The following is a 16,638-nucleotide window of genomic DNA, read 5'->3' as shown; positions in this document are numbered from 1 at the left end:
CGGAATAGTATGTGGCACTCTGCAGTTGTATAACTTGTTGGAATAAGGCTTTTTCTTCCGTCTGATCTTTGTATAATCACAACAACTTAGAAAGCGGGGCGAACATGGATGACTTTATATATCATAGTACTCAGGGATAGACGCTCATAATTGTAGGCACTGGCCCCATGGACCATCAATCCCCTAAATATGGTGGCCCAAATGCAAACTCATAAAAACAAAACTGAAAAGACAATTTAACACAAGTTATTTTGCCTTAACTGTAACATTTTCATAAAGGTAAAGTCATGTAAAATATGTAATTATTTATTAAAATTTTAACATATAATCTCAAATATATATTCCTTTTATTTAAGTATCTGTTTTGTAAGTTCCTTATCAACTATCACTACGCAGCAGTTTCCTCGCAGCAGCATTGTCTTTAGCAAAGAAAAGGGATAAACTTTGGCTACGGATCACCACTCACAATGTATAATGGACTGCAACATCATGATTTTCACTAAACTTGGTAACAACATCACTGTTCCCAAAAGAGACGCTATGTTCTCTTGTCTTATTTAAAAGAGAGACATGTATGGTGGCAACAGGGGGCCAACTACTGGCCACAGAGTAACTTTGTGTGGCCATGGGCCAAGCTTAAGGTCAAACCCTTGTACTTACCATGGCAAAGTCCTCAGTGGTTTTAAAGGTTTAAGGCTTGTGTTGTTGCTGTTTTTGGTGATGTTGCTTCCGACTCCTCTCTTCCTTTTCTGGATCAAAATCTACTACAACAGAGTGGGGAGGGGCAGTTATAACCCCCGGAGCATATGTGGACACATTACACAGGCTTACTAGGGGTAAAGGTTTATACACGCATGACTACTAAGCAAGTTACCTAGGTCTGTTATCAGGTGTATGTGAACTCTGATTTTAGCCGGGATGGGGTGTTTATATGGCGTTTTAGTAACCAAGGTATTGCCTTAACCGCAAATTTAATCAGATTTTTAAACTGCTTTTAAACACACTGAATGTTGTGGGCTTTCTGGGAAACTCATTGTGCTTGGTACAATTTTTTAGTTAAGAAAAAGGGCTACAGGTACACTTGGGTGCGTACTGTGGATGCAGTTCGGCCTAAATAAAAACGGTTTCAGATAAATGTTACTTTTTTATTAAAATTACAATTAGATTGATTACAGTATACTGCTGGTATGTAGAGTTTTTTTTCTCTCACGCAGTCGCAAAACGTACATGGTACGTCAGCTGTAGTCTCTGTGGGGTTGTTCAGGGCTAATTTTTTCTGTTTGCCAGTCCACGGAACAGATTACGCTAGTTTTTTGTTTTTCCGTACTAAATGAAAATCAGGGTTGGTCCTCCAGTCTAGAAGGAGAGGTTAATGCACCTGAAGGAGATTACACCATGCACTTAAGCAATTTAGTTACAATGATAGCAGTTAAACGCTAAAAGCAGTGTTTATTTAAATGGAGTCGGAGTTTGGTGATACTGATTTCGGTGTTGTTTTTAGTTAAACAAAAATGATCTTACTTTCCAACAAAAAGGTCTATCTCTGTAGGGATCCTTGCCATAATGTTGTCAGACCCGGAAGTTGGCACTGCGCGTTTGCCCTATAGGATTACATTGCCTGGTTGGGGGCTACCACGTAGGCCTACAGCGTTCTCGCTAATATATATAATAATTATATATAATAGTCACTTAGCCACAAATGCAAGGTAAAATAGGAACCAAGTTGGAAAAAAACCTAAATTACTATATATTATTTGGATACAGCTCTGTTTAACCACTCCCTGAATATCCTCCCAGTTACAGCAGAATTTCAGAGTAAGCCATTCACCCACAGCAATATGCCCTATTTTTTATTATGTTTGAACTTGAACTTTATCTGTTTTCTGCCGTTGTTGCCGTCTTTTTAGAGGTAAAATCATAGAGTGCACAGCATTCCCATTTCATTAGTGAAGTGTTACAGTGGTCCTGTGGCTGCAATGGATGTCTGGCCAGTCAGGATGTGATAGTATTACAGAGTCAAACTAGAGCCCAACCAATATATAGGCCAACCAATATTATCAATAGGCAGTTCCGGATTTATCAACATTTATAATAGCCATTATAAATATAATTTTTTTTTAAATTCATTAAATGAATATTTAAAAAATGAAACAGACTGTTATGAGCAGTGGCGTTGCATAGTTTGTCCACCAGAGGGTGCTCTACAGCGTCCCTGTTGGCAACACAGATTTAGTTTTTTTTTTGTTCCAAAGTTTTCTATCTTAAGTTTGTGTTTTCATACATTTTATTTATCTATGTTCCTCTGTTCTGTTGTGACAATAAAACAAATGATTTTTTTTTAATTGAGAACTAAACTACAAATTTTAGGGAAATCTGTTTGGATATCTGGATTTCCTTTTTAATATATAGATCAGACTTTTAAATACCAAACTATTTGTAGTGATATCGGCCTTAAAAATCTTTTATTGGTCGGGCTCTACTTGAAACTATCATTAACACACAGCAATAATTCTGCCAGAGCACCAATATTTTAACAATGCCTTTTTGATTTACAATTGGTTCAAGCACCTACATAGGCTCAAGAGAGAGAGATTGAGATGTGAATATACAGTATGTATGTGTGGGTGAAATAGAGGTCGCCCCATAAATTTATTTTTATTTTTTAAACTGCCTTTATTTTTGTTATGTTTTTTCTGGCTCTAATTTTGAACTTTCCAAGCTGTGCCCTTACTGTACTTTAATGTAGCACATTGATTGGATAAGTGACTGTTCCCCTGGGTTAAACTCTTATCGGGGAAAGAAAGGCTAACTTAAAGAGTTGGGAAATAGAAACGTGGCAAATGTCTAAAGACAAAAACAGCATAGGTCAAGTGACTGCCCCCCCCCCCCTTCCTGGAGTGGAAACTGTGTGCTATGTTACAATGATCATTTAACAAGACAAGAGCTTGTCTACTCAGTCAGTGAAGAGGAAAGACGGGAGTGCGTAATGTAGCCCCGGCACGGTGGCTTGGTGTGGCCTCAATTATTCTATGTTGTTATGACCGTTTGGCATGGCACGTGTGGGTGTAACTGTTTCCGCCACTTTTTATTAATAATGCATCTCTAGTTCCCAGCATCTGTCAGGGTTTTGTTTCACAGAAGACAGTGATGCTAGGTTGCTTTGACATATTAAGCTTCTGACATTTAAATTCCTTCAACTTAAAGTGATACATTATTATTTGGACCTGCATGAAAAAGACTTGCCTGGGCACTGCAGTGGGACCCTTTCGTCCGCCTTCACTGGCTTTTTTTTGTTTCCCAATATAGACCTCCCATTCTAAACTGGTTAGAATTTCCCTTACACTTTGCTTTTTTCCTCGTTGAATCCTTTTTTCTTTCTTCCCTATTTTTGCAGTCTTTCCCTTCCAGTCCCCTTCTCTCTTGACAGCTCACTATTTTCACGACTCACCCAATCTTTTTGCCTTGGGCATCTATAGTGAGTGGCAGAATATAGCTTTACCCATATTCCTCTCTGCCTGCATAGTTGCCGCTCATTTTGAACACACTGCTATCGGATCCTGTTATGAGCTATGTGTACATGAATGGTTTGCGATATGCGTTAATGGCATGTTATTATGGATGGAGATGAATTCTGAAATTGTGCCATAACGCTTGGGAGGACAGAGATTGTTTTTAAGTTTTAAAACTCCGGTTTAAAATGAAAACGTAGAAGTGTGGACATAGACCAAATTGCCTCTAATTAGGATAAAGTGACCTTTTTATATGCCCTTTTATTTGGGCTGCAACAAGTTTATAAAAAATAGATATGCCAATCTCACAGGCTAAGATTACAGTGTACATCCAGGGCTAGAAAACGTACAGACAATTTAGCGGAGTGTTCTAATGTGTTATTTAACCCATTCTTTTGAGAAAAAAAGGGGAAGAAGGTTCAAAGGGGCGAGGCCTAATGCAATACCAGTGTGAAAGCAGTTCAATTTATCTAGTTGTAATCTCATCTAAATGCATAATTAAAACAAATTACACTTCCCTCAATGTAACAGGAAAAAGATTTAGTGTCCCTAAGGCTTTTCGTATATTTACAGCCTCCATAAAACACTGGTCTGTCAGTAACAGCCTGTCAGGCAACATTTCCCAGACCTGATCTTTGCTGGTGAATTCTAGGCTTTTTAAATGGCTTAGCTGGCAGGTAGATGAGATGCACCCCTCCCCCCCCCCCACAACAATTAAACAGAATAAAGAATGCCATGGTCTCACAAATGGACATTTTTGTGATAATATGACTGAAGTCAGACTCCCCCCCCCTTTACAGTTGTATAGGTGAATGAACTTAATCCATGTGAAACATGCTTGCTGTCATAAGATTATCTGTGGCTTTTGGTAATGGATGATTTTATCAGCAAATATATCAGATTCATATTTAATTGTTTGCCTGTCTGATCTCTTCTCCTTTGTTGTACAGATTGAGGCACAATGTGTTGTCACCTCGTAAAGCTGCAGCACTGATTTTAAGTATGCAATTTGCTTTCCATCCTAAAAAGCTGTCTGTTTTGGCCCTTGGGGTTACTTAATTCCTTCAAATATCCATTTTGTGCAAACATGGCAGATGTGATGCTGCAGAGGAGTCTAATTCATCTTGCATGCTTGTTTTGAATTGCAGTTTTATTACTTCTAAGGAGTAAGGAAAAGTAGTTTTCAAGGTTAAAAGGAATCCCTCCATTCCACCTCCATGGTCTTGATATTCGTTGTTCAGATATTTCTCCCATGCACTTGATTATGTAATGCTGGAAATTTCTAGAAATGCCTCAAATGCAATTTGTTCAAAAGTCTGTCTTTCCAATATTGGCCGAGTTGCATTCTAAGAACTATAATCGACAGCATACACAAATATTTGTACATCTTTTTTAATAGAAATATCAATTGTATTTTCATAATAAAACATTGACTATTAAATAACTTACATTTTCTCTCTAACGGCACCAGGTTACAGGACTTTTACTCACAAACACATCTCAAAATATAAAAGTGCTCCCGGCTACTGTACACATAAAATCAACTGAAAATAAATTGTGGTATGACCTACTTTATCTAACATGTTTACTTTTTCCAATGAAACCTGTGTGTTGATAACTATAAGTCAACTATTTATCATCCATCTGTGTATTTATTGACCTATTTATACAAAACTATTTATGAATTAGTATCTAATTACGATAATGTAAAAGTTCAACTCCTGCGGTGAGGGGTGTCTACCTGCGCTACACCTACTGACACACACACACGGTGCAAGAGGACACGTAAGGACCGAGAGACCTAGACTAAACGTGGAGTAGGTAGACTAACTGAAGTGAATTGAGATTTGATGGATACGTCTGAATTGGAGGCAAATCACATCTATGTTTTAACACATGCACACACATTCGCACGCTAAGCCGTAACAAGTCCTTCTGCTTTTATCAGACATACCACTGACCTTGGTAACAGGAAATTACTGTTCACAACGCTGACAGTAGAGGAATTGTATTCAATTTAATAACAATGGAGAATGGGCATAATTATATTTTATAATAATAATAATAATAATAATAATAATAATAATAATTCTTTAAAAAAAGTCACTCCATTTCTTTTCCTTTTCTAACATGAGTACATTCAACACATATTTGAGATGTTTAATATTTGTTTGTTATAGCATTTAACAATGTCCAGTTATTCATTACCTATGTTCTGTTCAGGGAACCTATCCAAGCATACATTCAGCAAGATGCAGTGTACACCATGGACAGGTCCCCACTATATTGCAGGGCTAAAACACAGATGAACAGGTCCAGGCAGACAATCTACTTCATGTCATGGTGGAGTATGGGTTTCCAGTTTACCTGACCTGCATATCTTTCAACTGAAGCACCTTGGGGAGAACACGGAGATTCCACGCAGAAAGTCCCAGTCTGTGTTTGGACAAGGTTCCTTCTAGCTCTCTGAAAACAATTCAAACCACTAGTGGTTAGGCAGTTTATTAGGCAGTTTGGGGAAGTATTCAGGATAATGTATTGGTATTTTCTGTCATCCATTTATTATTTACAGAAAACATTTGTCTTGACTTGAAGTGGAACTGTCAGAGCTGTTGGCTAAAGCAAGTGCTTTCAGCACTGTATTTTATTTAATGAAGTATCACATTCTGAACTATTTGCCAATAATTTAAGATTATTGCTTTCCCGGGTAGTAGGCAGCAATGGTGGGCTTGTCATCTGGAGTGCTTGGATTGTTCTTATTTAGCCTTTTTTTTAACTGAGCCAATGCATCACAAAGAGGGAAGCAAGAACTAGAACAAATTTAAATAACTGGGGTATGTGACAGCAGACGTGAGTGAGTGAGCCACTGCATAATGCCATCGGTCATGGATGCCGTCAGAATCAGCACATACGCCTAGTCTTTATAGGTGATAGCAGTGCTCTTCTACAATGGGTTCATTAGTTTTGGCTTTCCACCGTTATTGCTCAGAGGTTGTTTGCTTAATATGTACACTCTTGCACTCTTGCATTATTCTTTAAAGCTTTGTCAATATGTGGTTGCTTTAAAGACTGGAGTTTGTTTTTGTTCCTGGGCTTAACATCATCACCTTTTGCATCACTTGTTAGAATAATCACTGGTGTATTTTGTACAATTAAAGGTATATAGACAACTTTAATCATGTCTTTAATGCCTAGTTGCTTCAAATTCTGTATAGTTTTCAAGAATTACTTTGTGTCTGGGTCTGTCGCTGACTTTGCTCTTACCTTTTGATGTAAGAAATTATTTAATTCATTATGAATGTTAGATAAAAGATGTAGATAGTCAAAATGCTCCTTTTTGTTTATGACGCAAAATGGCTGTTATCTCCAATAGATCAATAGGAAAGTTTAGCATTTTGTAGTTATTTGGTTTGCTCATCCCTCTGTTGTTCACACTTTGATCCCCCAATGGCATGGTTGAGGAATGGCTTTAAATGTGTTAAGCAATAAATATATTAGGGCAGTATTGCTGGTGTGAGTCCAGATCAATATGTCCTTTTCTAGTAAGCATTTCCTAGCATTACTGGAAGCCTCATACTAGGTACGTGAAGCATACGTGGCATCGGAGTCCTTGACCCCTGCATACTACTGATGCCATGAATGTAGATTCATCAGTTTAGTGCCGTTTAGTCAGTTTATTGCAGTGTACCCCAAACCTGGGTACATTGCGTGTTATGTACTCAAGCTTCCTTTCTGTAGATCTCATCAAAAAAGAGCAGGTAAAATTGAAGTGGTTCAAACATTTGGATTGCCGTGTCGGCTTACATTTCTCAATGTTTATATCTTTTGAAACTCCAAACCGCTTGATACCCAATAAGTTGCCTTTAGATAAAGTTCACATATCAGTAAAGCCGTGCACCTGAAACTGCAAACCTAAAGTTTTTTTAATGGGAACTGTTATTGTTTTTTTTGAGCACATTAGGCTTGTTATGGATATTGTTATATCTGACAAAAGGGAACAACTTGTATTGAAGATTTCTTGGTAGAGTGGTTGGGTTTTCATGAACATTATTTATGAATTAATTTCTTAAAAATGGCAACACATATCTTAAGAGTTATCTTGATTTACCAAATAACATGTGGGTTTTTTACTTCTTGCATACATCTATGTAAACATAAAATGTGGAACAAATAATTCTTCTTCTTAATTTTGGAATGTGGAGAGATGACTTTGATCTTTACATTTTAACAACTGTTCACATTGTGTGTTAAGAAATTTATGCAGTGGTAAAAAATCATGGCCTTCTACAACAATCCTGGTGAATACCACACAACTTCAGTTTGTAAAACTGCTACATGATATAATACGTAAGCTTGTCTTAAACTAACATGTATACAATCTGCTCAATTGGAAACCCAGAGTTGCATCTCTGCAGTTAGTTTCTGCCATGTCCTCTTTGCAAATGCTAGAGTATGAAGCTAGCTATTTAAAAATGCTTTTACCCCTCCTTGATCCGAAAACCCCACGAGCAATGAATGTGTTATCTGTTGCTCTGGGTCACTTTTGGTTTAATTGCATTGCTGATATTATTTGCTGTTCTGTAGTTATTACTCAATGAACACTTGTCTCACAATACTTCAGTCTAGTTTAATTTGTTAAAACCTTTTATATAATTAAATGACAAATAAAATCATAATTGATCAATGCCAAATAGTCAATTTGTCTAAGATGCTACAGTTATAACAAAGCTTATACATGAGAGGAAAAACAGGTTTAGGTATCATTTAATCTTGAATATATTGCCACATTACAAAGAAATGTACTTCACTGGAGCATTAACTCACATACAGGCAATTAATGACTAAAAGGCACAAAATTCATAATCATAGATTTTATCTTCATGGTTCATGTGCCTGTGGCATTACTTTTTTTCCATTGCATGACAAACTTTACTATTGAAGTTATGCTGACATGGAGAGTCAGTTCTTGCTTTTTTCAATATAGTTATTAATCGAAAATTCAATAACAAAAGTTTTACTTTTTAAATATTGAGTTTTATCTAGCAATATGAAGAAATTACCTTGGGTTCTTGAAAATTGTGTTGGGCATCTGTCGCTTTTTTCTGACACTTAATTGATTAAACAAATAAACAATTAATTAAAAATGTAGGGAAAGTAATTGATAATTAAAACAATCTATAGTTTCAGCCTTCTTTTGAAGCTTCATACCAATGCATAACGGTAGACATAACAGTAACAGCATATTTTTCTCTATTGACAATTATTCTATTTAAATGCCCACATTCAGGAATGTCTTTACATCACTCTGCCTTAAAGGAGGGATATTCAAGCTTCTTCAAATTGTGGACCCCTGAAGCTTGTTTTGCATAAAATTATTAGAAATGTATTGAATCGACTTGTAAAGTAGATGATCTATTCTCTATGTGGACGTGCATTGACGGAAGGCAATCGCATGAATTCCTCAACCTTTAGTGCCTAAATCACAACTGCTCCGTTAAAAAAAAGTTGACGTTGCAAGCCGTGCCGATGGTGGAGATGGTATCGACTTCCTATCTAAGTCGGTGCGTTCACCTCCTCTCCATCCCCCCCACCTCGTTAGAAGGAGTTGCAAACATTGTGTATTTAGATTTTATTTTGCTAACATTAGACACATACATAGCTAATAGCCATATGTCACATTACGAAAATGAGCTAGCTAGGGCTTTTGCAAACGTTAGTTGACATTAGCTTAAAGTTTTGACACAGTTTGGCTAATCTTAACGCTGTGTTGTCCGATCTCACGGGGGTGTGTTGCTGAGACAGAGACAGGCTCAAACAAAGTTCATTTTCTCGTAATTTGTCCGTCTGAAGTTTTAGTATCAGACTGTTCGGATGATATGTAGCTTTTGAGAAATGGGCCAAATATTTCCTTTGGTGACTTTGGGGCAAAAGAATCTGCCGTAATCTGAGCCCATCTTCACTTCTCCTATTGTCCTGCTGCTAGTCTCCTCAAGGGGCAGGGCAGTGGCAAAACCCATATGATGTAGATACAGAACATGAACTTGTAAATGTGGGGTCTCCTTTCTGAGCCGTCTTTTTAAACTGTGCTTTAAAAAAATACTAGAAATTGTGTTTCATTTGAAACATACTTTCAGAATTTTCACAATATTCCGATGCCTATTCACTTCACCAGTTCACCGGGTTGGATTTGGTAAAGTTTCGCTAAATATTTGTACATTACAACTGTAATAAAAGACCAGACCAAGTTGTGAGCATCCATCAGTTAGCCAACACTCTGTAAATTATAACCATTTTATTTAAAAAATATATGTTTTGAGGGGAAAATGTTTTTTTCTTTTTCTTCAGTTTGGCACAACTTATCCACTATACAGATATGAAATTGTACATCTTACAAATACAAAAGGATAATGGAAAGAGAAAAGCATTCATTTTGCACAAAGAGGTTGGGTTAGAGAGAAGGGATTGGTTCACTTTTGTTTTTTTTTGTGTTTTTTTTATTTTTAGGCAGGGTGGGGACCAGAGCTAGAGGTTGACAAGAGGAAACAAAAACAGTTTACAAAGAGCCAGAGTGCAAAGGGATGTATATTTCTACAAATTTTGTGGATTTCCGATCACTTAGTACAGCCGTAGTCTTAAACAGTGAAATTAACTTTATAGGACTTCCACATACACCCCCATTCTTGGTGTTATCAAGAATGAGGTCTCACCATAATTATTTCTGAATGACTTAAGATAAGAAATATTCAACTTAATTGACTTTTGAACATGCAAGACAGATTAGAAGGGCAGTAGTAAAAGCAGTGCGAAGCTGGAAGAAAACAAAATTAGAAAGAAAGTGGAGGTGCTTGACTTTGGAAATTGGTAAGAGCAGTGTATGCAATGTTTTCCTTTTAATTCAAATGTGAAGTGTAACAACTTTTGGTTTACACAAACACTTTCTTTGAAGATGTTGTAGGCACCCAATGACCATGTGTGCAGAGACATTTACACATTGACACAAGCATTCATTTAAAAGACTCAAGCCAGATTTTTGACAACCTCCTATAAAGAGATGAAGCCACAAATGGCATCTCCTGACTACCTTGTGGGGGCACCAGTCAACCAACTGCATACTAATTGCTCAAAGCCGGATATCTTTTTTCCAGGTGTTGTGTTACCAGAAGCATCTTGTTGTCCTAATCACTGACTTATTGAAACAGCAACATGAAAGTTGAACTGTTAAGAAAAAGGAAAGGCCTTATTCTAATTTCCATTGTTAAGAATTTACTTGTAGTTAAATTGTTGCTGCTGTGTGATCAGTGTGCATTTCAAGCCAAAGGTGCAGTCAGTCAGTATTTATCATTTTAGTCTCTACTACGTTATTTGTCAAGAAAGATTAGTTTGTTGGTTTATATAAACGGAGACATTACCCTTTCTTTGCCCCTCTCCATCTTCCTATCACTTCCTTTAAATCCCTCTCTTTTTCACCCTGCCCCCATCACCAAACTGAACACAAAGAAGTGCGGAGCTGCGGCAGCAGCTTTAGTCTGATGCTAATGCACATCCTCTCCCTGCTGCATACAAATATGTCCTGACCCAGGCTTGCTGTTTGCTTATCACTGGATCTCCATTTGCTTTCAGGCTATTGACTGCAGTATATCTTCACACTTGTGACTGCTAGCCAAGGAACTGTTATAATATGTATTATTCACGGTAATCCCATTTTTAATACTGTAAATGACAAGACTGTATCCCTTACAAGAACAATGTCTTAAAGTAAAAGGTCCAATGATGTTTTTATGTGGTGTGGCGGATGATTCTACTAGAACTACTTTTGATTGGCCGAACAAGCTAACTGTTGCCAGATCATTGGTGTGGGTGACAGAATATTAGATTATTTTTGCCTTGGCTTAATTGGTTCAATCTTGAGTCTGTCAGTCCTGATTAGTGTGTAAGCACTAAAGAACCTGGGCTACTGGGATAAGGTTTTATTTTCAGAATGAAGTGCTCTCCTATCTGTCATTTGCGCTGGTCATTACCCTTTCACTTGCTACCCTCACACTAGCTCGTCCATATATTGATCCTAATATATTATAGCAAATCAGCGAACTGTACTCACTAGATTAAGATGTTGACAATATTATGGTCACAGTGTGTATGGCATTTGAGGGCTAGAGAAGCCATATACAGGTCATTGAACATTTAAAGGTCTAATCGTTTCATTCTTGACTTCCAAGATCATCCATGTGTTTCTGCTAAGCAGAGTAGTATGTTAAAGATTAACCACAGATGAACAATGCTTGGTGTTTCCCACAGGTGGAGAATTTTATTTTGGGTGGTTGCCCTTTGTGGGCGGGATTTCCAACATCCAACAAGCTGCAAAACAGCATTGCATTTACGAGCTAAAGCCCAATCAAAGAGGCCATTTCCCAGTATACATAATTGAACGTAAACGCACCATTTCGTTTTCTTTTCAAACAGTACACACTGTAGTTGCATTTCAACACCGAATACATTTTGGAAGAATACCCAAATATAAACAAAATAATCCCTTTTGGCTTAAGACAGCTGTTTTTTGGGGTGGGCTGCCCAAATTTACTCTGTAGACAGGAAACGCTGTGAGGCCTGATGGTAGAGGATAGCCTTGCCTAATTAACTCATGTCTGATTTGATAAATGTAATGACATTTGTTTATACTGAATAGGATTTCAGGGTTCTTTATTTTTAACATAACGATTAATTTTTTTAGTTATGATAATTTGATTTCGTTCTTTGTGGCCTTTAATGTATGTTATTTTAAAATTTATAAAACATAAAAAGTGATAATTGATCCAATTAATTTGCCCTAGTAATTGAGTTAGTTGCTTACATTGCCTGTGGTGCAGTTAAAAACACAATCTTAAATATTTACTTTTTAAAAGAAATAAGACATAAATCACATTTCTCCACTTAATGCATTCCGTTAGCAGAGGGCCATTTGGCGAAGTATTTTCTCTGTGCTGCAGAATATAGAGACAATGTGGAGACAAATCTCACAGTTTACAATTTTCTTGTTTAAAATGATTGCCCCTGCCTGATATGAACAACCTTGCATTCATAGAAAAATAAATTTGTGACTATCTCTAAATCATCCCTAAACTGTCATGTCCAACCTGTGTCATTGTAGCATTCAACATTTCTCACATATTCTCAAATCTTACTTGTAGAAATTATGCTTTTTACACAAACTGGAAAATAAAAATAAAAAAAGCAAACCCTGTATCATCTGAAATGGTCAAATGGCAAACCATATGCTCTAGGAATAAATAAGAGTTCATACTTCACACTCTTTGTAAGGCAGTTGCTGACACTTGCACTGCCCGTAGCCGTTAATGATCACAAGTGCCCCTTCTTCATGGCTGGGCTCATACTCATTATAGGGTACCTGTGTAGCTAGATCTGCCATAGGCTGCCGCTGCTGGGTCCTCATCTGTCTGCGGTTCTGAATAGCCGAACAGTGGCGTATCCGGCGCAGGGTGGGAGGGCAGCACTTCCGTGAGATGTACACAACGAAAATGATGAAAAAGAATGAAAATAGAAGGGCCATAGTTCCAATGATAACCCTGTGAGTCATAACAGTGTTGTCCATTGCAGAGAAGTCCTCTGTTACAGCTGCCTCTTCCAATTTAGCAGTAGTTGCTTGAGCAGTGCGTGGTGGTGTTGTTGTAGTTGTTGTGGTAGTGACTGTGGTAAAGCTCACAAAATCCTCTGCGTAGTCCTGCGTGGGGGTCGGCTGCATAATTCCGAACAAGGAGCTTGTGATCTCTGCAGCTATAGAAGCGTCTGTGGTAGTACTTATGGTCTGAACAACCGGCGCTGAAAAATTCTGGCAAAGCTGGAATCCATAAACGGCATCAAGTATCTCCTCACCTTGGGCATATTCAGGACTATGGCAGAGAATGGAATGTTCCCACCTTCCTTTAAAGGTGCTTAGCCAAGTGGCCAGAGAGCAAATCCTTTTGGTACATTCCCAAAAGTTGCTAGACAGCCCAATGGTACCCAGAGACTGCCACATATCCATGACTTGTGGATCCAGACTGCTTAGTTTGTTGTTATCCAGCAGCAAAATCTTTAAATTTGGCAGCGTTTGAAACACATCAGATGTCAGGACACGGATTTCATTTCCTGTGAGGTCCAGCTTCTCTAAAGTGGTCCAGGTCCACTCCATGCCACATGTTAAGTTGCTGATTTTATTCCACTGCAGATAAAGAAACTGGAGGGCAACAAGGCGAGGGAAATGGGCCAAGTTGATCTTGGTCAGCTGATTGTGCTCCAAGTGGAGCTCTTTAAGCTTAATGAGCCCAGCAAATCCGTTCCGGGCCAGACTCCGTAAACGATTGCTGCTTAGGCCCAGATATTCCAGGCTGCGGCAGTCCCAGAATGCCCGAACAGGTGTGGTGCGAAGTAAATTGGAACGGAGGTGGAGTATCTGAAGCTTCCTCAGTCCATGAAACAGTTCTGGTTCCAATGCAGTCATCTGATTGAAGGACAGGTCCAGTATCTGGAGATTGATGAGGTGGATGAAGGTTGTGTTGGGCAACTTGGTGATACGATTGGAGCTTAGATTGAGGTCTTTCAGCTTGTAGAGCCCTTGGAAGGCGTCCTCTTGTACGGTTGTAATCTGATTGTGGTCTAGATGTAGCCATGTAAGCTGGCTGAAGCCATAAAATTGATCAGGGCTGAGATCAGTGATGCTATTGTGGCGTAGTGACAACCCCAGGGCCCCCTTGTCCACACCATCTGGGGGTGCCTGAAGCCCCTGGGTGTCGCAGTAGAACTGCAGGTCCTCACAGCGACATTTTTGAGGGCAGGTTGTGCACGATGCAGGAGGCAGCAGGCACACTAGGAGCATGCTGATCACACACAGAGCCGCTGGTGCAGGTCCCACCAATGACCACCTTGAATGGAAACCTGGGTGGGTTCAAAGATAACAAAATGAACTGGGGGGGGGGGGGGGGCTTATCTCTGCAGAGCACTTATTACTAATTCATGGTGACGATTGTGCTTTCTGTGTGTGCTTGTCCATACATCTACCAGTTTAGTTATTTTACAATGACAACTTTCACAATGTACGTAAACATGAATCCTGTGAGCTTAGGTTTATTTGAGGTCTAATTTGCTTGGTCCTTTGATCAATTACATACATTTGTTTCCACACCCTCGCTATTTATATTCATAATATTTTGTTCACATCTGGTTCTGGTATTTGGTTTAAAAACACATTTACATCAATTATTGCCTTATGCTTCTTCTTTTAGCTGCTCAAATATGCTCTTGTCTTTTTGAATTTTTTTTTTTTTTTTAAGTGATTCAGTTGTTTTCCTTAAGTCTTCATCACTTAAGAGGTCTACTTAACAGTACAAATGGTATTTATAATGTGTATATTTTCCAACTTGTGTCTGTGAAGTAGAAAAAAATGAAGGACATTTGCAGCAGAAGGGCTTTTAGTCCTTAGCCTCCCTCGCTCTTACTTGTATTCCCTATTCATGTTCAGACCTGCAATATAAAAGGAATAACTTACCCATTCTTTTGTGCACATCGGAGGCTGCATTCAACTGTCCTTTTCCGCAGAATCTTGAAGCAACCAGATGGAAGAAAAATCCAAAGGGAAAAAACCCTTTTGAGTAAGCACAAAAGGAATTAGCCTCTTTGGAAATAAAGCAATTCTGAACCCACCCAATTGAAACGAAATATGAAATTCCATGTCCCAAGATGATGGTTACTCCTGTTATTTTGCTTCGAGTCCTTTAAAATCCAAGCTCAAAGAAAGATCCCACGAATCCTTGAAATAAATATTTATATATTTTTTTAAGTTGATCAGTTGCATCCAGAGCGACTCCGGTGAACAGACCCCCCCCCCTCCTTTCCTTTTTTTCTTTTTCTTTTTTTTACCCTTTTGTTTCCCTTCCACCGCAATGATGTCAGCTCAGATGGTTAATTGAAGATCAAGCTTTTCTCTTTTATGGCTGTGGTTTTCCAACCCTAACTTGTTGATGGCAGCCAGAGATCCCGTATCCAAAGCCGGCTCAGCCTCAGCATAGCCTCTGCAGAGCTGTGAGCGGAGCCCTCGTCTGCTAGCTGAGACGCAGGGAGAGAGAAAAAAGCAGAGCAGGGAGTCAGGGATGTTATTCTGTGCTTTTTGTTGCAGCCACTCACTGCTACAGAGTGGTGGCAGCCTGGCGTCGATCATCACTACTGTTTCTCTCTCTCTTTTCTCTCCCACACTCACAAACCCCCTCTCACTCTCTTGCTCAGTCACTTGCTCTCTGCCTCATACACACTGCTTGTGCACCTCAGTCTTCCTCCACCTCCCTCTTGCATCCTCACTTCCCTCCCACTGGCTCGTCACCATCAGAATATTGATATCTTGAACGTGTTGCAGCAGCTTGCTGTTGAAATTAACCACAGCTGTAAATCTCAGCCTTGCCTTGCTGTTTTGCATGCACTGTGTATGAAGATATACCAGAGACCTATTCAAAAATAACACAACAAAGCAAAAACTTTGTAACATGTGGCTAAAGACAACATAAACATGAGCAAAGATGTGCTGCATTCCCATATCTCTGTACAGGAGTAATTTACATATCCTAAGTGCAGTTTTAGCATGTAGTGTATGGCCTGCTACTCTGAAGTTAAATTAAGCTAGCTTTAAACATGTAATAGACAAGGCTGAATACTTGATGATGTGAACCACTAGGTGATTTAAACAACTAAAATGCTGTTAAAATGTTTAACATTTAGCAAATGCATTTCATTTGTGGTTTTGCTTAATGAAAGCTACATTTCGGCTACATTTCAGCACCATTCAGAGTGCTAAAGAGAATGAGATGTAGTTCATTGCATGAAAATGCTGACTTTTCTTTACATATTTAATGTGGGTGGAGATGAGTGTGGGGTTAATGTGAATGAACTAGATATAAGAGATAATATGAAGCACATATACTATTTAACTTTGGCACTTTAACATAGTCTATTTCACTCAAGCATCTATTACTTAAACATGCTTGCTATAGTCCACCACACGCGTCCTTGCTTTATACATCCATCCATCCATCCATCTTCGACCGCTTATCCGGTATCGGGTCGCGGGGGCAGCAGCTCCAGCAGGGGA

General features: G+C 38.6%; 2 protein-coding genes across 3 annotated transcripts in view; one reads left to right on the top strand and one right to left on the bottom strand.

The window, feature by feature from the left end:
• The window catches only part of ctnna1 (catenin (cadherin-associated protein), alpha 1), an 83,784-nt gene that overhangs the window by 17,836 nt on the left and 49,310 nt on the right, over window positions 1-16,638 (top strand). The gene's annotated exons all lie outside the window — the stretch shown is intronic.
• lrrtm2 (leucine rich repeat transmembrane neuronal 2) lies at window positions 11,489-15,798 on the bottom strand. The gene is made up of 2 exons (XM_034883266.1): window positions 15,049-15,798; window positions 11,489-14,438 (listed from the first exon to the last, which is right to left on the bottom strand). The coding sequence occupies exons 1-2, from the start codon at window positions 15,050-15,052 to the stop codon at window positions 12,802-12,804; spliced, it is 1,641 nt and encodes a 546-aa protein (XP_034739157.1). The 5' UTR covers window positions 15,053-15,798; the 3' UTR covers window positions 11,489-12,801.

The sequence above is a fragment of the Etheostoma cragini genome, chromosome 10 (genome assembly GCF_013103735.1).
Source record: "Etheostoma cragini isolate CJK2018 chromosome 10, CSU_Ecrag_1.0, whole genome shotgun sequence".
Lineage (NCBI taxonomy): Eukaryota > Metazoa > Chordata > Actinopteri > Perciformes > Percidae > Etheostoma > Etheostoma cragini.
Note: the sequence above shows the minus strand (reverse complement) of the source record. Positions and strands in the feature narration are given on the sequence as shown.